At 38.8% G+C, this 23703-nt stretch overlaps 1 protein-coding gene across 2 annotated transcripts; it reads right to left on the reverse strand.

The window, feature by feature from the left end:
• Nucleotides 1-1302: 1302 nt before the first annotated feature.
• C1GALT1 (core 1 synthase, glycoprotein-N-acetylgalactosamine 3-beta-galactosyltransferase 1) lies at nt 1303-23562 on the reverse strand. 2 transcript variants are annotated; one of them, XM_067562148.1, is made up of 4 exons: nt 23558-23562; nt 14560-14799; nt 11071-11738; nt 1303-3511 (listed from the first exon to the last, which is right to left on the reverse strand). In XM_067562148.1, exons 2-4 carry the CDS (start codon nt 14780-14782, stop codon nt 3302-3304), a joined length of 1101 nt encoding a protein of 366 aa, XP_067418249.1. In that variant the 5' UTR covers nt 14783-14799; nt 23558-23562; the 3' UTR covers nt 1303-3301. The 2 variants fall into 2 exon arrangements, with proteins under 2 accessions (XP_067418249.1, XP_067418248.1); XM_067562147.1 differs by lacking the exon at nt 23558-23562 and adding an exon at nt 21089-21241.
• Nucleotides 23563-23703: the final 141 nt, after the last annotated feature.

Below are 23703 nucleotides of genomic sequence, written 5' to 3' on the forward strand. Positions count from 1 at the left end.
GGTGTGTGTGCACAATTCATTAATATCAAAGGTAGTTATGTTATCAAGACACCACCACCTGTCTTCCCCAGTTTATCAAAATACAGTAAACTAGAAGAGCTCTTCCAGCACAGCCAGGAGCCAGTCTGTTGAAACTTTCTCTTTCACTTATGAAAGCAGGGGTTCTCAAACTCTTTTCTGGGACTTCCTTTGAAAATATTTCAGGCGCCCCCCCAAAAGCCCCATGCATTCCCTAATGCCATGTCACCCTTACTTCTGTGTTGCAGCTGGGGACGGCACTGCCTTCAGAGCACCCATTCAGCAGCCGCTGCTCTCTGGCCACCAAGCTCTGAAGGTCTCTGGCTGTCAGCCATGCACGGGGCTGACAGCTACAGCCATGGCATGCCCAGGTGCTGACAGCCTGCAATCCTGCCATAATAACCTTACGACCCCTTGAGCGGTCCCAACCCCCAGTTTGAGAACCCCATAATAGAACTAATAGCAACACATGAAAAGATTATCTGAACACTGCTTCACTTGGATGGAGCTGTAGAAGCGTTCTCAGAAAGATCAGAAAAAACTCAAAAGGGAAATGAAACTCGAGCAAAAGGACAGACAAGGTGAGTATCGTTGGGGAGTTTCTCTACTCATGCAGACAAGTGCTGTGCAAACTGCTAAACTCAATTAGGAATAACGTAACAGTATCAGCCCTCAAGTAAGAGCTTTAGAGAATATGATAATTTCATGATATTCTCATGCCTCTGGAAACTAATGCATATGTCCAATGAATGTTCTTCTGAAAAACAAAGCAACTTAAATATTAAAAAGCCTACTGAAAGAACAAAATCCACCTGTCTGACTCTCAGTACAAACCGTAGGGTTTGTAGAAAACATACTGCCAGGTAATTTTCTTAAAGAAATTTAAACTAGATTTATGCGATTGCATTGTTTTAATCACTACATTATGAATACAGAATACTGTCAGGCATTTTAAAAATTAAAAATCAAGAATAAACACTGTGGCATAAGGCATCCTATGCCCCTGCACTTCAAAGGCATGTTCTAAGAAAAGCAATTAATCAACTATGGAAGGATTCATTAGAGTAGCTTGCCTGGACTGCAGAAGTACCCATTTCACTATGTACTTGCTCTTAAAGTGATGACATGACACTGAAATCAATGGCTTGCAACTGCAGAACACTATACAAGGAAGCTGCAATGTTGAAATGTAGAATGCCCTCTGACATAAAAGTTTATGAGGAAGCCAATTTTGGAAAGCTAACAGGTAAAATGGCTACCAAAGTAAAAACAAGTTAATAATCATTAGGTATAATTAACTTTATTGCCATAATGATACTGGCATTTGATAGAAAAGCCAGCACAGTTTTAGAAAAAATTAAACAATACTTCTCAGCAGAATCAGCCCGATACTGAAAAGCAAAACCTTCTGTTTTGCCTTCTGGGCATATAGGGTGGAGGACAGAAGCAGAATCTTTCTTAGCCAGATAGTAAATGCTTTCTGAAGTTATTTTTGCTAACACTTTATTGGGGAAGAATATTTGCATTTCTCTCACACAGCCCACCCAATTCACTACAACACTGGCTATCTACACCTAGGTGAGAACTTGCTTTTTTGTTACAGGTCAAAGAAGGACACTGAAGATGTGTGAGAGTAGAAAATGGTTGTAAGGAACTAGAGATTTGCGATTCAGTAGGTCTTTTACATTGGCTGAGTTTACATAATTTTAAATAAAAAATATCAACTTGTTAAATTTACATTAAACTCCATCAGCTGTTAAGAAAATGGTTTAGTCATGACTCTGAACAATATATTAATCATTATAGCTGTCAGTGCTTTTAATATGTTGATTTAACAATCTTATTGGCTGTATCTCATCTATGACCTAATGTTAGCCTAATGAATGATTCACATATGGGAATACTTTGCTAACCTTAACCACTTTCTGCAGGTCAGCTGAAACACAAAGAATGATAAATATTCTCCTCTGGACCAGCATCAGCATAATCTCAGATAAAAAGCAGAGCTTTTCAATTACCCAGCAGGTTCAAACGTTAAAGAGTTGTGCAAGTCAATTCACAGCACACATTAAAGCTCCTACTGCTTCCAGCTGATGCGAGGCAATCCTGCTAGTGAAAAATATCATGAAATATTTAGATTTAAATATGAAATAACTAAATCACTACATTATAACATCAGTGGTACTAGAAATACATCCCATGTTCAGACACCGAGGAGCAGCAAAGGTGGCTGTGTTTATTCATGAGATATCGTGGTTATTCCCATAATGTCACAAGGCAGAATAGAAGAAAGTAGGTAAGTCATGATATTTGTTGGCAAATAACTTAGCGTCTCTCAAAGTCAGACACTCTACTCCAGAGTCAATGGTAATAAATCTCACAAAATTGTCTCGCAACATCCTCAAGGAGAACAGTGGTAACCATTTTAGTAAGGCCATTTGCTGCCAGTATTATGCCCTCATAAAAACACTGGCTATGAGTAGTAAGGTTTTGGCCAAACTCATCAATATGATGAAGATGAAAATCAGTAAAGAAGTGATGAAGAGGCTTTTGACAAACTGAGGACCAAAGACAGCCAACATGTCAAGCTAGGCAGAACTTTAAACTGGGCTAATGATGTGTATACTATATTGATCACGAAAGCAAAAATTCTATAGTTATTCTAATCTCTCATTAAGAAATAATCAATATATTAAAATACAGAGTTTGTCACATTAGATAATGAGTGGATACTTTTAGTTAATTAGACATGGAGCTACTCCCAATAGCCACATAGTGGACAAAATAAATGCACTTTTTGAAAGGATCCTTGCATTCAGGCTGGCTCACCTGAATAACTGTACAACGCACTCACAAGAGAGACAGACAGAGAAAATTTAAAATGAAGGCAGAGAAAAAAGTCACTCTATAAAACAGACCAAACCTTCAGAGAGAGAAATGGAACTACATATTACAGTCAAATAAATGGAAATTTATAGGGAACATTCAAAAAATCATAGTAAGAGAACCTATACTGTGATTTAAAACAGTAACTTTTGGGTGCCAGACCATTTCCATAAACAAACAATCCTTCCCCCAAAAAACAAAGTAAAGCAATGTGTAAATTAAATAGAAATAAACTAATAACAATACTCGGTGAATCTGGAAATTACTGTATGCTAGTGCATAAATGCTCTGCTGTCTACAGCAAGTATTTATTGCATGACCTTGATGTTATCTCACAAACTTTTTTTGGTTTATGGAATGAACACATTTTATTCCACATTTTGAGTAGAAGTTTGATTCAGTTTCTGGAGTTTTCTGCTTTAGCTTTTGCATCATTATCCACTGCTATGCTTACGCTTTGCTTTTCAATATTCTTGGGTGAGTCAGGATTGTACCTGTATAGGTAACCATACGGTCGGAGGTGATAAACCAAGTATTCCAACTGATACATAGTTGTGGAATCAACATAGTGGAATGAAATTGCCAGATCAGAACAGCATCCAGGACCCTAAAAATGGAGAAACAAAACAATGACTCTTAATCAGAGGATATTTCAAAATATGCTCAAAATGTTAAAAATAATCTCTCTCTAAAGTGTAAATAAAACATATTTGGCTTCACTTGAACAAATAATTCACCTTTATCAATAATTCACACATTTCAAAGCCTAAGTTTGGTAGGAAAAATGGAGTACTCAGATCCTGGTATACTATTTTGACTGATCATCATCCCCAAATGGAAATTAATATCACCAAACATTCTTAAAAGATATGTGATTAGTTTTTGTGACAAAATGACTAAGGGCACATCTACCTGGTGTGGCAATGAGCACAACTAGGATGCGATTTCAAAAACTCCCTAAGATATTGTGCACTAATTGGTCTGTGTGGATTCTGCTGGTGCACACTAAAAGTCCTCTAGTCCACTTTAACATAGTACTCGTTCAGACAGCACTATGTTAAAGTGCACTATGGAATTTTTACCTAGTACCAGCAAGGTCTACCCTGACCAATTACAGAAGAACCTCAAAGTTATGAACAGCAAAATTACAAATTGACCAGTCAACCATATGCCTCATTTGGAACTGGAAGTACACAATCAGGCAGCAGCAGAGACCAAAAAAACCCCCAAAACAAATACAGTACAGTACTGTGTTAAACGTACACTACTTAAAACAAAGGGAAAGCAACGTTTTTTTTCTGCAAAGTTTTAAAGCTGTATTAAGACAAAATTCAGTTGTAAACTTTTGAAAGAACAACCATAAGTTTTTGTTCAGAGTTATGAACATTTCAGAGTTATGAACAACCTTCATTCCCGATGTGTTCATATCTGCGAGGTTCTGCTGTAATGTGCAACGTTAGTGTTCTTTAAAAACCACGCATCCCATCGTGCGCATTACTCTACCATGTGGACAAGCCCCAAGAAACTACTTGCCTTCACTGAAGATTTGATTTACCTAAATAGCATATCTAGGTAACTTTTTTTTTTTTTTTTGCTCATGACCTATTGCTCAAGAGCCGTAAGTGAAAATGATTAAGTTTCCCCAAAATAATAATGATGATGATGATAAAAAGGAAAAAATAAAATCAATCTCTCTCATACTCATGATAGCAAACCCACTTTAGGGATTTCAGACTGCCTGTTTATATTTAGTAGTTATGGGGTTTTTTTATGCTGCATAGTTTTGCAAAATTTTAAACTTCATTTTACACCTCCTAGCGTATAAAGGATGTTAACTCTTTTCACCACCATACAACATTAGGGAAAAGGATATTTCCCTTACTTCAAAACTACATTTACTGAAATAACTCACTTTTTGCCTGTTATTTCCCCCATTCCCAGAATCTCCATACAGGTTTCTTCCCATTTACCTTTCCTTATCTTCAATTCTCCTCTAACCTATTCTCCAGGACATCTTAAGCTTGGTCCCCCATATTTCTAATTCAATTGCAAATCTCCTTCCTTGTAGTTAAAACAAAGACACCAGAAACAGCTAAAGGACTTTGTTTAAAGACATTAAGCTAACAAGGTACTCGGACAGATTTCTGCTTGGATGCAAACAATGAGCAACAACAGATAACTCCTGAGATTTCTTATGTCTCTAATTTTTCCGCCACATTGTTTAAATTAAAGGTGCTTAATTTTTTTTTCAAAATTTGCAATTTCAATTACATTTTCAAAATTTTGAAGAAGTGGGTTCTTGTTTCTACAAATTGCATCCTATATTTTGACCAGTGCTAGTTCAAACTAGTTAAACTCTCATTGAAAGAGCTGTGCACACACAAAAAAAGGACTAAAAACTTGAGAGACAAATTTAAAAAAAAAATAAAACTGAATCAAAGTTAGTTAATGAGACCCTACCATGAGGAAATTACTATCCTTAAACTCAGCATGGGAGCTGCATAAGCGTACTGTAATGGTTAAGAGGCTAAATGAAAGAGAAGGCAGAAACGCAAAGACTGCCCTGCACTATGGTTAAATGTCAGGGTTTTAGAGGTTGAAACAAATAGGTGTTCTTCAAACACTTGAAATACAGTTCGAACAGAAAGTAAACTGTGGCAGGTAAAATTTAAGAGGGAATATGAAGAGCAGCTAGCGAAAAAAAAAAGCCAAAAATAAAAAAATGCAAGCATATTAAAAGTAAGAAGTCTGGGAGATAATTAGTAGGTCTACTGAGCTAACAGAGTAAAAGGGAATAATTAACTAGGATAAGGACACAGCAGAGAAGCTATATTATTTCTTTGTATCAGTCCTTACCACATGTATTTTGGGGATCTACCTACAAGAGATACTCTTATCAGACAAAAGATGACAATGTCCATATTTGAGCTGTCAAAGAGAAAGCGCTGGGACAAACTAATAAATTATATCATAATGAGTCATCAGGAATGGAAGGTGCTCATTGAAGGTTTCTGAAGCAACTTAAGAATGAAGTGATTGAGCTGCTAACAATATGCAAGCCCTCATTAAAATCAAATTACTATGCTAGAGGACTGGAAGGTAGCAAGTCTTGTATCTATTATTCTTATTTTAAGAAAGTGCTAGGGTTGATCCTAAAAATGTTGAGACCCATAAACTTCATTTTCAAATGAACTGGTTGAAATGATAAGAGAGATGTGCTTGTACATCACTTAGAACGATGAGGTGTTGATCCAGGACGGGCTCTTAGGCTATACAATAATGCTACTAATACACCTACCTGAATATGATAAAGGCAAATAAGCAGGACATCTGGTCAGGAAATTCTTTAAATAAGACAACAAAGTAATAGATACAGAAGAACATGTTGATGTAATGTATTTGGACTTTCAAAAAGTCCTTCACAAAGTCCTTCTGAAGAGCCTATTCAGTAAACTAAACCAAGCAGTCATGAAGTGAGAGGTAAAGCATTGTTATGGATTAGAAAATGGCAAAGAAATAAACCATCGATTTTCAGCCAGGAACTCAGTAGGCTTCCAAAAACAGCGGTATTTATACAGTTGTAACTAATATAACTGGGTGTCCATTTATATCCCAAATTATAAGGGAGGTAAGACCCTCTATCTGGAGTTAGGAAAGCTTTCCTATTGGTAGGCTATTCTATAATTGTCTATTGCTGAAGCATCTGGAATTAGCCACCATTGGAGAAAATACTGGATTAGATGAATCACTGATTTGACATGGTAAGGCAATTCTATTTTTCCTAACCGTAGTACTCAGCCCAGAAAGCAGCTAACATCAGTTTTCCAGATATTAGGTTTTAGTATTGGATCCTAAATATCTGTTTTAATTTCTTGAAGAGTGTTAACACATTTACACGATATTCCATTATCAGCAACTTCAGTGGTTCTCATGCCTTTATAATCCATGATAAAGCTAACTGTTGCCATGAAGACTTTAAAAGACTAAAAACATGATAAGATCAATGGTCTCCTATCTGGGTGGACCAGTTATTTTAAAAAGGGAACTGACTGCCAAACACTCTGTTACAGTTCTCTTCACACTTCTAGATGTTCATCTGGGTTTTATATATCTCCATCCATCCTGATTTGGAATGTAAATACTTAAAGATATTCATATAGGGTATTTGTTCAGAATCTGTGCTGAAATAACAAATATTTTAGTTATTACTAAGAAGAGCTAACAAATCTAAGTGCTCCAAGAGATTTATAAAAATATAATATAGTCATATTTATAGATGCCTTTCAATCCAAAGCACTTTACAGGCAGCTTTCACTCACCGTCAAGCGAAACACTGATAGTTTGGGCCCAGTCCTATAAATAATTCACCTGGAGAACCCAACTGATTTTGATAGAGTGCATGAGAGACTAGGTCCTTTAACAGCAGCTTACAAACATATTTGGGACAAGCTGTGAAGAATACCATATCCAGCTGAAACCGAGGGAGCAATTTAAAGCAAGCAAAATAAAATTACCAACACTGGTTTTCGGTCAGAAATTCAAGCCTAATAAAATTTAACACTTAGCGATTTAAGGACAGATTTTCAATGACACAGTTAGATGTCTCACTCCCCACTGTGCCTGTGAGAAATCTATCCTTAATCAATAGGCTAAAGTGGTGTATAAACACACAACTAATCCTGCACACCCACATGAGATAGGGATATTACCCCTGATTTACAAAATGGAGAAACGGAGGCAGAAAACTGTAGAAATTTTCCCAAGATCTAGTGAGAGTCATTGGCAGGGCTAATATTAGATCTCAGAACCAATCATATGGTCATTCCTACAGATCACACTGCACCAATTACAAATGCTAACCCATCTTTTAAAAAAAATATTAGGAATTTCACTGTTTTATTGTTAAAATATTGATAACAAGGACCTAGGTTTTACATATAATCCCAAAAATAGCTCCTCCAAAGTGCTTCAAACAGCATGCTACTACACTGGCTCAATGCTGATAAAGTAGTAATAGTACCACCTACTAAATCACCAGCATCACTTCCTACAGCACTGTGGCGACAGTATAATATCTAGTGACCGGCACTCGCCCCCGCTCACCCCCCTCCCGCTCAGCAATTACAGTAGACCTGAGACCTGACCTTATCGGGACCTTTACTGACACACCTAAGATAGCACGTCTGAAATGGCAAACAATGGGACGTTGCAAAAAGCCCAGGGCAGCCATCGGCTGTTACGAATACTGAACACCTCTCACGAACAGGGGCAGCCATCAGCTGTTACGAATATTACACACCCCTCCAAGTGCATAATAACTGCTGCATTTCGGCGGGCCTGGCTGAAGAGCTATCTGCCCGCCAGCCTGATCACCTGGAGCTGCTACCTCTTCCCGCCCCCGAGTCCTCTGCTGGGCTGTCAAGTGTAACCGGTCCGAGTTTTTAATCCGAGTTTTTCTCGTGTCCCCCATTGGTCAGGCGTCATGACCCTGTTCCTCGTGGTGGTAAGATTTTAAATAGTATTCTTGTTATAGTTTTCAGGTATAAGTAACATTAATTTGATTATACTTTTGAAACTCATATAATAGTTACTAGTGTACTCTGTGTCTTGTTCTTCTTCTAATCTGCTTAAGTCCCCCACATCTCCTTTGCCCCAAATAAACTTGTAAATAGTTAAGTAACTGTTTTCTCAGCATGGTGCTTGGTAATCTGGGGATTCCTTTACCTGACTGCAACAAGCATCTAATGTTCCTTGAAACCCATCCCATTTAGCTAGTAAGATATGAGGTCACAATCTGATGTGGTATGGCTGTTGGCCATATTCCCTATATAGAAAACAAGACTAACACGTTACACAGATTATACAATGTTAATTGACCTTCATATGTGAAACAAGGCATTTGAAAATACCTGCATGTCCCACCTATAAAAAACAAGTTTTACAGCTTAGCAGCTCTACTCGTTAGAAATGAATATATGAGGAATCACAGAGCTGAAGGTAACAGATCTAGTTTTTACACCCACATGAGATATTCAGCAGGAGGACTAGCCAAAAAGCAGAACCATTTTGGCAGAGATCAGTAGAAATTAGTTAAAGGAGGATCATGCATGAAATTATCTTCCAGATTTATCAGGAGGAAAAGGATATTAGCTTACAACAGTGGTTTTCAACATCTAGTCCACAGACCCCTGGGGGTCCACAGACTAGATCTAAGATTTCTAAAGGAGTCCGCTCCTCCATTTGAAATATTTTAGATTCTGCAAATGAAAGAGGTTGAAAACCACTGGCTTACTATGTCTACAAAGATATTTCCCTCACCCTCAGCACTATAGATAATGAGATTTGAATAAAAATATGCAGGTACAGAAAAATTAAAGATGACCAAAACTGGAGTAAACACTCACATTAAAAAAATTAACCTTTACATACCAAGCAACTTGCTTCCACCATTTCCACTGGGAGATCATCCCAGTGACTTAAATGCAATTGTGTGTATGTATTTTATATATTTCATAATCAATACTAGGCAAAACTAGCAGCAAATAGGTCTTCTGAATTTTATTTTTTTAAACACCATTCTTAGATACAGTTTGGACCTATACATACCAGCAAGACATGTTCAAAACCAGTTTAAGGGGCAACTGTGTTTAAATAATTCAAAAGCTCCTTCTTTATCAAGTATGGGGCCTAAATCAGATGAGGCTACAATACTGTACTGAGCGTTGAACAACATACACACCATCTCTTTTTAAAATATTTGTTCCTCAGAGTAAAACAGGACAATGCATGTTCCAGTGTCATTTTTTGCCTAATCATTCATCCTAATCATTTGTTTTACTGTCCTATTATATCACTCTAAAAGTGCTATCAAATTAGCCTCTTAAAAGTGGGACAGAAGATTTCTTCCACTTAGTAAATGGCACATTTTAATTCTTTATTATTACAACCATGCTGCATTTTGTACACATCAGAAATGCTTTGGTGGTGTTATAAGATGGGCGGGATTTCAAAAGTATTCAGTGTTGGCCTAATTCTGCTCCCAAATGAAAAGGGAGTTTTCACCATTGACTTCAAGAGTAACAGTTACAGTAACACAGGATGCCTTTTATATTCCCACTCCATTTACAAATAAAGTTACCATTGCTATTAAACTTACAAATCTAGCTAGTTTTACAATGGAGCTTGATCAATTTATGAACAGGATTATATGACAGGTTGCCTGTAATAGCAGGAGGTCCTTTTCAGTCCTATATTTCTTACCTTTAGGTTGTTAGTAAAGCTCCTGCAGAGATTATATAATAATATAATATATATATAATATATAAATCAGATTTTCTGAGGTACAACTACCTTCAGCTCTCATTACCTTCAAGAGCTATAGTTCTCACTGACTAGAAAGATATGTGGATTTCCATCTCTCTGCAAATCAGGTCAACAGTAAAGACTTCATATTCAGTTATATAATGGTAGCATTGATTTTAACCAAAAAAAAAAAAAAAAAAAAAAAAATTTGCAATTTAAAAAGAGGTGCTAAAAAGTTAAGTTGCACTCAGGGCAAATTTCTCATGCTCCTCTCAACTTTGTAGTTGAGACAGACAATTAGTATCCTCTAAAATTACAAAAAAATTCAGTAACTTTGGTTAGGGGCTCTCAAACTAGCATGGACCACACCTTAAATTGTCCTATGGACCACATATTCCCTCCCATTCATGACTGCATAATAATCTAGTGGCAACTACAGCAGTTGCTTACATGGACAGGTAACATTAGGAATAATATTTATGTATTTTAGCTGCTTTTTAATGTGATTTAACAAAAGGAAACAAGAAGCCAGCATCCTGTGGTAAACAAGTTCCACACACAGCACAGGAGTTAGATAGTAGAGACCTACTGAGCATCCAGTCCATCTTTTACAACATGAAAGCAGTAAAAATAATTTCAGATTAACAAATTCTTATGGTACACTAGGTATTTGCTTTCAAATTTCAATTTATAAATGGATTATATAATGATTTCACCCTTAAGGCTGTCTCAGGCACCACAATAAAATCATTTTATTTTCCCAGAACATTTTAATAATAGACAGTTAACATCCTGTAATCACTACATATATAACTTCAGAAATGTACTTCATATAACAGACACAGCCTTTCTGAAAAAACTTACCTCTACAGCAGGATAATAATTATAATTCCAGTACCAAAATGTTCTAGGTAGATATCCTCTGATTAAGTGATGTTCAGGCACAAAGGGATGAAAAGTTTCTTTACCACTTGTGTCCCTTGAATCTCCAGCTTCTACATTAATATTCTCCATGCATTTTCCAAGTGCTAGATCTTCAATAGAAGAGCTATGAGAACATTTGTTGGTTTTAAATGCATTAACAAATCTCCTTAGAGCTTCTTTGCTCAGTACATATCCTGCTCCTCCACTCATGTAGCCCTGTTTCACATAAGGCTTAAACCTTCTTCCAAAGTATATTGGTTGTTCGGGATTGTATTTTGAAAGAAGCCATCTCAAATTGTCCAGGATAACATATGTGTCATCATCTGCTTTCATAAACCAATCAGCATCATCAAAATAATGGTCATGTACGTACTGAAAGGCTTTAATAGTTTTCCAGTACAGTTGGTCCCTGCCTTCTTTGGTTTCTAGTCCCACAGCTGGAAAGTCTTTATTCTCCTCCGAACTCATAAATAGTATTTTATTGCAATGCTGGGCCCAAGTAGCCTTAACATGCTTGGCTTTTGTCTCTAGATTCTGAGGCCCAGTCATTACCCAACAAAGTATTTTCACCTTCTGATATAATCCTTCTGCAATATTTTTGTTCTCATCTAAAGGGGAAAAAAAAAACCATTCCAGGATATGTTAGTGTGTTTGTTAAGTATGAACACAAATGGAAGAGTATGATTTTATGTTTAGTATAGATGCGCATCAGAGATCAAAGTTAAATTAATGAATGAAAACATTTAAATTATTTTCAAATGCTTATTCCTATGTAGTTTTACAACAGAAGTAAAAGGGACATTTGGGCCTGGGTCTACACTACCAGCGAAATTCGGCAGCAGTCAACGGGACTTCCGTTTAGCACGCCGTCTCCACTGAGCTGACAGGACCTGTCGATGCAGCGCTATGCTTTTTGGGGAGGTGGTTTTATTAGATCAACTTTTAGATCGATTGAGCGTGTCTTCACTGCTGTTCAAACGAACCGGATAAATCCATCAGTGTAGACAGAGCCTAAGATCTTCTCACAAAAAGCAAACATGGTTTTACAAAACTTACATCAATTTTTAAAAATTCAACTCCAATTTATTTAAAAGAATTTTCCTATAGCCTTATGAAGCTAATGAAATTTTTTTTTTAAATTGACTACCTATAAAAATTTGAAGCCAGTCCATGTTAAGTAAAAATTAATGGTGAAAAGCAAATTAGATTTTTAAAATGTTTAGTTTTAATACCTAAAATGTAATAATTACAATCGCACTAAACTGACTTAACACCACATTCACCAGATGCATAAAGTCAATGTCAATGTAGTTAGGTCGATGCAGCGTAGACACTGCTTTGCTTACACTGACTGTTACTAGCTTTCAGAAGCTGTCCCACAATAACTCACACTGACAGTACAATCAGTACAAGCGCTCCTGGTAAGGATGCACACTGTGGACACCGGGAACATAGTGTGGACACACAAAAGTGATTTAATTACTCCAGCTGTATGGCCATGTAACTTAGGTCGACATAATTTTGTAGTGTACACATCTACATAGTGTCCCACTGACTTCAACTGACTACATTTAAGTCAATGAGACTCTAATCAGGATCAGATCAGATTGCAGGATGGGGACCTAAAAATGTTTGTCTATATGTATACAAGGTCAGGCCCATTTTCCTTACAATAATTTACTATAATACTGTGCATATTTCAGAGAACAGATTTGTGTGCATTTTGCAGTTTAAACATATTTAGTTTTAAGTTACTGATTAGTGGCCTGGCTCTGCAAACTCTAACATAAGTAACTTACTCACACAAGGAGTCCAGTTGCAGGCAAGATTTGGACCCTAAATTTTACAGTTTATCAAATATATTAACTGTAAAAAAAAAAAAAGTGCATGGAATAAATAATTAAAATAAATATGGTTACTCTTTCTGAGTTCCTGAGAACAACAAAATTGAAGTACAGCAGAATTAATTGATGTTTTTGAATAAATACAGCTTTGGATTGCTGAACATGCTTTTCACCACCAATTGGCTGATATGTCCTTTTTGATCATGAGATTATGGCATTTAATTCCCCCATGAAACTCAGATCACCAGCCTTACTCCATTATATACGTTACATGTATTAAAAGGAAACTAGGGGAAAAGGAGAGGAAAAATCTCCCCTTGATGGTTTAGTGCATTGGTCCTCAAACTGGGGGTCACGAGATTGTGAGCCCTGACCCTTGCCAGGTGCGTGGCTGTGAGCTTCCCTGCTTCCTCCTAGCGGAGGAACATGGGGAAGGGGGCAACCGGTGATGCACAGATATGGGGCTGCAGGACGGTGGGGGAGCGAGAAGCAATGCCAGGGCTCCCTGCATCCAAGGTCACCTTCCTCACCGGGTAGTTTTGGGAGGCGAGCATCAGGACCTGCTGTTCTCTGACCTCCCCTTACGCAGCCCAAGTTGGGAAAGTAAACTGGATGCAGACAGCCCTGACATTGCTCCTCGCTCCCCCCTCACAACCTCATAGGGGCATGCAGAGGAGCAGCTTTTGAGGTAGGGACAAGCAACAATACCAGCTGTTCTGAGCATGCAGGTCTGTTTCCCCAAGTGGGCACAGGAGTGGGGGGCCAGGGGCAAAGGGGGAGTGGAGAGCCCCCGGGGGCCAGGGGCCCACATGGAAGATGGGGTTGCACTCAGAGGCTTGCTGTGTGAAAGGGGTCATCAATACAGAAAGTTTGAGAACCACTGATCTAATGGGCAGAGCATGGGGCTGGAAGCTAGGAATCTTTAGCTCTATTTTCTGTCACAGACTTGTATAACCTTGAAAAAATTATTTAACTTTTCTATGCATCAGTTTTAATACCTGAAAAATAGCCATACAGGGTTGAGGTGGTTTAGTTAATGTTTGCAAAGCACTCTGAACTTACACATAGCTTTTTATTCAAGAATCTTCAAGTATTATTATATAATAATTTTATACTACTACACACACTTCAGACAATCAATGGCTATAGCATTTTTCTCCTTCTAAAATGTAATTAACTTGACTGATTGGGTTTAAAGGTAAATTAATTGCTTTTAAAGTTTGACTTTTATTTAAAAAGCTTAATCACAAATTACAGATGCTCCTAAATTAGCTTAAGTAAAACTAAAAAGCAATCTAGCTACCTATGAAGTACTGTACTGTCAGTGCGTCAAATGAGCAGAAAAAGTATTAGTTGTAGTTTATCCACTTAAGAAGTTCCAGCAGCAAACCTTTAAAAAGAAACTACTACCTCCCTTTGCAAGTCTGGATACAACACTTGGCAAGCAGTGGGCTCCCTGAAAAATCACTTTTATTAGAAAATGCAAGTTGGTAAAGAAAAATCCACAACTCAATGCCTTGGGAGGGGAAACCTACTTGGATTTATATTCTGGATGTGGGCATGGGAATACATATAACAAAAATACCTTGATGCTGCCCAGCATCAGCATTGAAGTTCATCTGTCCTTCCAGCTGATCACTTCCAGTTTCTTCTGAGTGTCCACCATGGGGATCATTATGAAGAATATGAGGTTGGATCTCAACCTGTTCTTGCAACACTATGCTAAATAGCATGTAACATGCGAAAAATCCTATTGCTGATCCAAACGTGAAGGTTAGAAAATTCAGCAATGATTTAGAAGAGGCCATTTCCTGAAGGTAATGTGCTGTCAAGAAAGAATAACATTAAATTCTTCTTAGATGAGTAAGGGACATACAGAGGAGTGTGAGAAAGAAGTCAAGTAAGTGTCTGATTCTAAAGTCCTCATTCATACAGAACTTCCATGACTTGAATGGGAGTCTTGGGTGACTAAGACCCACAAGATTAGGACCAGTATGTATTCCCATGTATATAAAGAAATATAGAAGGGGAAGCATGTGATATCACTGTATAAACATTGAACAGGACATTCGAAATACAAAAATAAATAAATAAATAAATAAAAATACTGTGTGTACAGACACATATACCCCTTTATTTACATTTTTCCCAACTGCTCCTAACAAGTTTGCATATTACAAGTGTTAACGACACACACGGAAATAAAAAAAGATGTCAAATAGATATAAGAAAAAAAAATCTAAAAATACTCCAAATCCCAGAATTATCTAGATCTTATCTCCATGGATTTTTGATCATTTCTTGTCCCCCTCATTCCCTCAAAGAAACAGGTAGATGCAAGATTTCATGAAAGTCACCAAATCCAGGCTCTGATGGGACATTGAAAATTGAATTCTAAAAATCAAGGATCCCACCTTGAGAAAGCCCTGCTTCCAGCCTCCTCATATTTTAAGTAGAGGGCTGTTAGCTTGGACATGTGAGATAGTATCGCAAAAAGAAGCTCTCTCTCAAGCAGCCAGTAAAAAGTCATTTTATGGTTTATAAGACAAAACCAACACCTTAAAGCTTCTGCTGAAATTCAGTAGATTTACATATGCTTAAGTCTTTGCAGGATTGACTTGAATATAAAATTCTTTATGAAAACAGCTTTAAAATCTAAACACACATTGGTACATGAGATTTTTAGGAATTCTAGTTATGTTTGCTTATAAGCATGCAAGACAGATTGTGAATAAAACAAACAATTGTATCACCACATAATTCTCATTAAAATTAGTGCATGAGATTTAAACACAATCAATAGGAGATTAAACCACAATATTTTCTAGAGCAGAAGTCCTTGTACATATGTGTAAGTGTAGAATTTCAGTGTAAAATATGATTAGTGCATTTTTCTGCTTTTTGGAATCTGCAAAGGCACCCTGAAAGATTTCCTTACTGCTCCCATCCTCCAGACTTGAATTCCCCCTCCCCCATCCACCATTTAATATGGTTGACAGCTCCTATTTTCTCAGTTTTTGCTAGATACTAGAGAATTGTAGAGAATACTAGAGAATTGTAGAGAATACATGTGCAAGTGAATCTTAATTCACAGCCAAATCTTTAAGATTTTTCTCCCAAAATGAGTTGTAGGTATTAAAAAACTCAAAACACATACGATGTAGGTGGGACTAAGGGACACAGAGTCCTAGCATGAGGAAGGGGTTGCAGGGAATACCTGAAGTAGAAGAGGATGGAAGGTGACACACAGAGATCTTGTGATGGGGAATAGAGGAATGAAAGGAACCCCTATTGCGTGCAATAAGCTTAGTGTAAAAAAATCAACATATGCAACACACTAGTTTTTTAAGAATTGAATCTTAGATTTGATTTCACTTCAAACTAAGGACAATTTAAAAAAATTTTTTATAGTCTCAGCCCAATCTGTCAGGATGAGCAACTCGCTTTCAAGCAAATGTAGAACGCTGTACAACAGATGCCTCATATCAAGCAATTCCCCAGCAAGGGTGATCAAATGTCACATTTTTTATATTTTTATATTTTTTATATTTATTTTTTTATATTTAAGTGATTGTTCTATTATCTGCAATACATTTGATCTACAGAAGGGATATAATTACTCTTTATACACAATTGATTAGAGAAGCAGAATGTTAAGAGGTTCTTAAGTTTAAATCTGACCAAGGCCTTGATCCTGCAAAAACTTTCACACAAATATTGTTATTATTTGCACTACTGTAGTGCCTGGGTACCTAGTCATGGACCAGGATCCCACTGTACTTTGCTTTGTGTTTGTACAGCACACAAAGACACTGCCTACTCCAGAGAGTTTACAATCTGAGCAGTCCCATTGACATCAGTCGGTTTACTCATGTGTAAAGTTAGGTGTTTGCGTAACTCTTCGCAGGACTGGGGCCTAAGTGAGCCATTTACTCTGATCTTGTACAAGCAACTTCAACTCCTTGTACCTTTTCAACTAGATGGGAAAACAGAGTTCTAAAAAAATTAAAACCTCACTAAACATCAGATTCTACATCAGAGCTAAAATTTTAATTAGAAAGAACAACTGTACATAACAACCTGCCAATTTTTTCAATAAAAGGGCTACGAGAATCAACTAATGTGAGAATGAAATGAAATGAAATGAAAGCAAACGAACTTAAAAAGATATATTAGAAAAAGCTAGCGCAATAGTATTTCTTCTATGAATTCAAACTATAAGTTATTAGTCTTGCAGGGATGGCACTCTATTTCCCAGCTTCCAGAACCAACAACTTACGACAGACACATAAAATATGTTGAATGACAGAAAATGAAGTGTTTCCTATTTTTGTTTTTCACTGGGTTCCTGCCAAACTAATTAGACAGCTTCTTTCTGTATCACATAAAGTTCGACTGCATTGGTGATTAACTGCTAGGAAAGCACCGACACTGTAAACAAAAATGCATTAGCAGTGCACATCTTGAGATGAAATAGGAAAAAAAGACATTCCATTAAGCTTATAACTGCAATGAGGGCCTCTAACAGCTAGGAAATGCCCAACTCAATGACTAGCTGGAACATTAACTCCAACTCAACCCAGCAGTCAATCCCCAGAAAATATCCTCTGCCTCCATCATTATAGCTTTAATACTTATTTCTTGCTTCAGATCATGAAACAAGCATTTTAATTATTAAAACGTCTATATATTCTAAACTATGCTGAAATCACTATATTTAAAATTAAGTGGTCTATAGAGCCTCTATGCACAAACTACAGAAGTTCCCCAGCTGAGGGCCACAATGATCATTTTTCAGAAGTTTGAAGGCTGCACCAAATGTGTAGATCATAGAGCTAGCTGACTGCAGTTGCTAAAAGTATGATGCGGAGATTATAAATCCCATCATATGATGCTTTATTGTGATTAAGGCAGCCTTCACTTAGATCAAGGTGGAATACTATACTGGGAATTATTTTTACTGTCACATCTCCACGTTAAATATCAGGGTGGTACAAGCCACATTATAGTTTCTCCTGTGGTTTACAGCTGTGAAAAGACAATGACTTGATTTATAGTGCTACTATTATAATCTGATTTGTTATTAATCTCAACACAGAAGGCAAGAGGAGTTGAGTCAGATGCCCTCTGATAATCAAACTTACAGGAAAAGGGTATTTGCACAAATAAACAGTAACTTGCCAAATTGTTCAATGTATTAAAACACATGCTAAAGTGCTTCTTTTTGGATGGCTCCATCTGCCACAACAGCGCACCTCAAAATTGGTAAAACGACAATGAGAGTGCCAGGATAAAGTGTTGCCTCAGCATTTAGGACTTTAAAAAAAAAAGTTCATACTCATATGGATCAACTGCAGGATTTCATGAAAGAATACACGCTTCATCTCTTTCACACTTAATGCTAGTTGCCTCTTTACCATGACATTTAAGTGTTCTGTTTTAATAATCACTGTTAATTTTACTTGCTCGAGCACTACATCACTTCAGAATTATTTTGTTGTTGTTGTGATTTTTAGCTTTTTAATATTAAGTTTCAGTTAAATAGTTCAATATTAAGATCTTTTCTATGTTTGGGCAGCAGCAAGTGCCTTAAAAGAAAAATGTCATAAGGTATATTTTCTACTTCTTAATGTTTCCAATATGTGTGCCCCTGAAAAGTATTAATCATGTCTGGAAATCCCTACTGTTCAATTTGGCAGTATTCCAGATGAGTGAAAGTATCGATTTCTGAACAGCATTTTTGAAAAATTCAGCACTGGAGCCCCCCCTGCTTGATATACAATTTAAAATGTCCTCCCAACCATTTAAATAGTTGGTTGTATATTGATTCTGAAGAAACTAAACAATCCTAGATAAATTAATATATATTAGAATTCTTAAGCATATTTACAGACTACAGTACTTTTTTCATTTTAATTTTATATAATGCTAAGATTTGAAGTGAGTGAAAAATGTTTTTACTTGTCAGCAAAACAAAAGGAAGAAATGCTTTTTTGGTTTTTCTACTCTTTTTGCAGTAACATTACAGTATGAGACTAGAGCTTAACATATTCATTAAAGAAAAGAAAGGTCAGCTCTCAGATATTTAATAACCAGCCCTCAAACCCATACTCTTTATTTAATTACTTCTCTGCAAAAGGATTTATTCAGAAAGCCATTAAGAAGTAAAGCCAAGACAAATACAGAATCTGTGGAGCAGCAAAAGTCTCCGTTTTTCACCCACTATTGCTGCCTTACTTCTCGTTCTTTAAATCAGATTAAAAAGGATTGATAAACTACAGTGGCCTAAGGCCACATTCAGTTTTGTACCTCATTACAGCTTTAGGACCATTCCTGCAAACATTTACACACATGTAACTTTGCTCATGCAAGCAGTCCCATTCAAGTCAATGGAACTGACTGCCTTCTTAGTGTTTTAAAAGCATAGCCAGTGTTTAAAGGAAGACTGTCACCTTAAATTTACAAAACTTAAATTTTGAACTAAAGACAAGCTTTTATAGAATCCCATATCAATAAAAAAACCCAGAATTTATTCAAATTGTGGAAAAATATTTTTTTAAAACAGATGCATTTTCCTGCTTCGTTTGAAACCCAAACATTGCAACACCGTGAACCTGAAAGTGATACACACTATGGCTGCCAACCCTGAAACCTTTTCTACATAGTCTCTATCAATAGAACTCTGTGGAGGTACAGGAGTCTGCCCATGCAAAACAGCTTGCATGACTGAGGCCTATAAGCCAAGTGCAAGAGAACTGACCGACTTCCTCTCTCTAAACTGAAAGAAATATAAGAACTAAATGAAGAACATAAGTCACAAGTAATCTGGATTTTTAAAGTTGTCACTTATACTCGTCGCTATTTCTTTTCCATTCTTTTGTGTATTTTTATTTTATGGCATAGGTACCTAGAGCACTGTATAGATGCCTAGAGATATTTTATTTTTACTTACATTTATAAAAAATAAAATTAAGGTGTTACTGGCAAGTTAAAAGATTGGGTTTTGTAAGTTAACTTTGTCCATTTAATTAAATGGAAACACGTTACATACACAACCAGGTTCTCTCTAGGGTTAATTGTTACTCATGTAGTGCAGGGCTTTACAAAAATAAAAAACCCTAAGACAAATACTCCTTAAGAGCTACATACTTCAGAATGAAACTGATGGATATTGCCATGCCTCTAACACCAAAGCAATGAAAAACAGAATGATCTTATTTTAAGTAAATATTTTATTTAAACTATAGTGAGGTTTTGTAGTACCATGATCTCATTATTTTAAGAAACTATACTACTGTACGTGTGAAAGTAGAATAGTAACTCAAAGTGTGTTCCTCTGCAATGGGTCTCATTAGCGTGAAGAATGTTTTTCTTAAAAATAGTCTGATGATAAATTTTCTTCCCAAGGAAATGTGGGTATCTGAACAGAAATATATTCATAGCTAGTATAAATACAAAGAATCAGAATTAAGTAATTTTGAGATATATTTAGTTTAAAGCAGCTTTCAAAACATACAACTTTATGGAAATAAACAGCCTATGATCACCCATATCATAATCCCACTTTTTTAACAAGAAAACTCTCAGTAGAATCTTCTCTTCCAACTTCCAAAATCTGGCACCTTTCTCCCGGCAATAAATTCACCTCCCCAGAAATGTCTAAGGCGGTTTCACTGAACCTGATCAATACTAAGGGCTGGGACCACGCACCGGCCAGGAGTGATCACCTGGGTTTGGGCCTGCCTGCCTCTAGGGGTCACTTCGCCCGCTCCCCTCTCGCGGTGCAGCTCGGCACAGGCGTTGAGAAGCTAGGACGGGGAAGACAGAGAGACTCTCGCTGCCCCTGCCAGGAGACGAGCGAGCCAGGCACCTGCTCGCCAACAGGGGGCCTGTGCCCGCCGCGCCGTGCCCGGCCGCCAGCCGGCTGCCTGAGTTACAAATACGACCTCCTCCGTCCTCACCTCCTCCAGCCCCGGCTACCTCAGCCAGCTGCTGACAGCGCCTCCCCCGGGCCTGCCCCGACAGACCCCCGGCACCGGGCAGACCGACCCCTCCCGCTCGTCCTAGGCAGACACAGACCCCGCGGCCGCCGCCTGCCCCAGCTCCCCTCTCACCTGCTTCCGGCTCGGGCCTGCACACGCCGAGCCAGACTCGGCTCTCAGGCGCCCGCTAGCCGCGCCGCGCCCAGGGGGGAAGGGGACGCATCCCGCCCAGCCGCTGCCCTCGGCACCAGCGCGCTCACCCACTGAGGCCCGTAGCGCGCCGCCGGAGCCGGAGCCGGGCCTCGCCTCCCCGCTCCGCACGTCACCGCCACCCGCCCGGCCGGCCGGCCGCGCTCATTGGGCAGCGAGCAGCCGGGGCTGGGCGGGGAGCAGTGTGCCGGGAGCTGCAGGGACCCGCCGCCACGGGCTGGGCCGGGGGCAACGACTGGGCTCGGGCAAGACAAGAGCGCGCGTCGCGGGTGGGCGGGCGCCTGCTGCGCATCCTGCAGCGGGGAGCGAGCGGGCACAGCAGCCGGCGGGGACTGGGAGAGGCAGGCAGCACAGGGACTGGCTGAGAGCGCCCCTGCCCCCCGCGCCTTGCACCTGGCAGCTCCGCGGCCTCGTGCTCTAGCACGTGCCTCAACCTGCCGGCTTACCTGGGCTGGAGTGAAGACACCAGAGGCTTGGTTCAGCCCTGGGTCGGTGGTATCCTGACCCGCTCCCCCCCTTCATGAAGCTTCTGTCTGGGCGGTGGATGAAGCTGTGCCACTTGGACTTGTGGCTCCAAGATCTAGGACTGATACTGGCCTTGCCACCCTCAGAGCTGCCAGGCTGCCTCTTAGCTTCAAACAGCCTGGGTTCAGCCAGAGTTGATTCAGGCAGCTGGTGACAGGGTCCAGCGGACTAGAGCCAGGGTGGGATGCTCAGCTGGGCCACGGATCTGCTGTGTGACTTTAGGCAAGGCTCTGTGCTTCAGTTTCCCCACCAGTACAATGGGGTTAATGATGAATGTCCTTTGTAAATAGCTTTGGGACCTAAAAATGGGGGATAGGGAACTTGACACAGTTTAAGGGAGAAGGAATTGGGGCGGGTAGAGGGACTGGGAAATAGGGAGCATCACAATGTCTTTTGTCATTTAAATGATTTCAGGTTGTAAAACATATTGAAACAAAACTCCAGTATCCCCTTCCCTGCAACCACCACTTTTGGAATTGAAATTCTCTAGAAAATTCTACTTCTCTTTTTTTATACTTGGTTGTTGCCTGACCTGCCTACTTGTCTTTCTAACCAGCTGTATTGTCTGCCTGCAGCTTTAGGTTAAGGCCAGATGAATGGGGCCTAAGCAGTCTCCACTCATTCATTTAGTTTATTTGGTCTAAAGCTCCTGAACTTCAAAAACTAAAACCATGCCATTTGCATTGCTATGTAACTGCACATTCAGATATTGCCATATTTGGTATATTTCAGAAAAATAATCCTTCATGCTTTATCTGATTGTGTTAATGCTATTTACCTATTTAACAACTCTGCTGTTATGCTGTAGAATTCCTTGGATTTTGGAAAAGCTGAATGAGCAGATAATATGGATATATATTATGTACATTTCACATTAGAATGTGATCCAAGGAAAGGGCGCTTACAAATAGAGCAGATAGCTAATTGGTTTTGCTAGAGCAGGTTGGTGGAACTGAGATTTTATTTTTATGAAGGCCCTAGATTGCTAAATGAATTTACAAAGACTGATTGTTAACAGCTAGAGGGTCACACAGTTTTTGCTTCTGTAGACTGAGCCCATTGTACAAACTAAGGGCTAGTCTACACTAGAACCACTACATACTGATGCAGCTGTGCCACTGTAGTGCACCTGGTGAAGACACTCTGTGCTGATGCTTGTGACTGTTCACACAGCACTCATTCTGTCACTGAAGTATGTTCACAGTTGTTGCTCTAGCATCAACAATGAGATCAGTGCACTGTGGGTAGCTATCCCACTGTAAACTCAACCCTTTCTGCAGCTGGGAGTTATGGGAAGGTGGAAAAGATTGAAGGTGGAAAAGATTGAGGGTTGGAACAGTTCCTGAAACCTGTCCTCTTTGCTCCTCTGCGATCGCTTTCTTATCAAGTGGAAGCACTCCGCTGGTATGTAGAAGCACAAAAAACAATGAACAGAAGCATGATTGTTAGTGCACTAACAGCATTGATTCATTACAGTAAAATACACCTCTTTCTCACTGTCCCCTGACAAGCACACAGCTTGGTGAACGCCCACAACAAGGTGAGTTCTGCTGATTGGTGTAGAAAAGTTTCCTATAACAGGGGGAAAGAACAAAGCATCTCTGCCAAGGAACCTCTGGCAGGGGATTGGGAAGTATCTTCAGGAAAGTTTCTTAGAAATCTCTCTGGAGGGTTCCTGTGAAAAACCAGTGTGTATTAACACACTTTTCCACCACACTGCTTAACTGTACAAGGGAATGAGAAGCACATGCAAACACAGCTACTCTTGTACATTTCTGTTCCTTCAACCAGCCATAGAATGCAACAAACCAAATTGCAGCTGTACCTAATATAACCGAGAAGCATCAACTCAAAAAGATCACTTACCAGAGCTCCCCTCTCCTGCATCCTGCACACCAGAGCTGGAGTTTTGGGACTGGCTCACACCATCTGGGGTTGAGAAGAGATCCTCTCTTCCCACAGCACAGAACGACCCTGTTCCCTGCTCTGAATCGTCCTCCAACTCGACCTTG

The sequence above is a fragment of the Emydura macquarii genome, unplaced genomic scaffold (genome assembly GCF_026122565.2).
Source record: "Emydura macquarii macquarii isolate MOO-44397 ecotype Brisbane River unplaced genomic scaffold, CSIRO-AGI_Emac_v2 contig_2422, whole genome shotgun sequence".
Classification (NCBI taxonomy): Eukaryota; Metazoa; Chordata; order Testudines; family Chelidae; genus Emydura; species Emydura macquarii.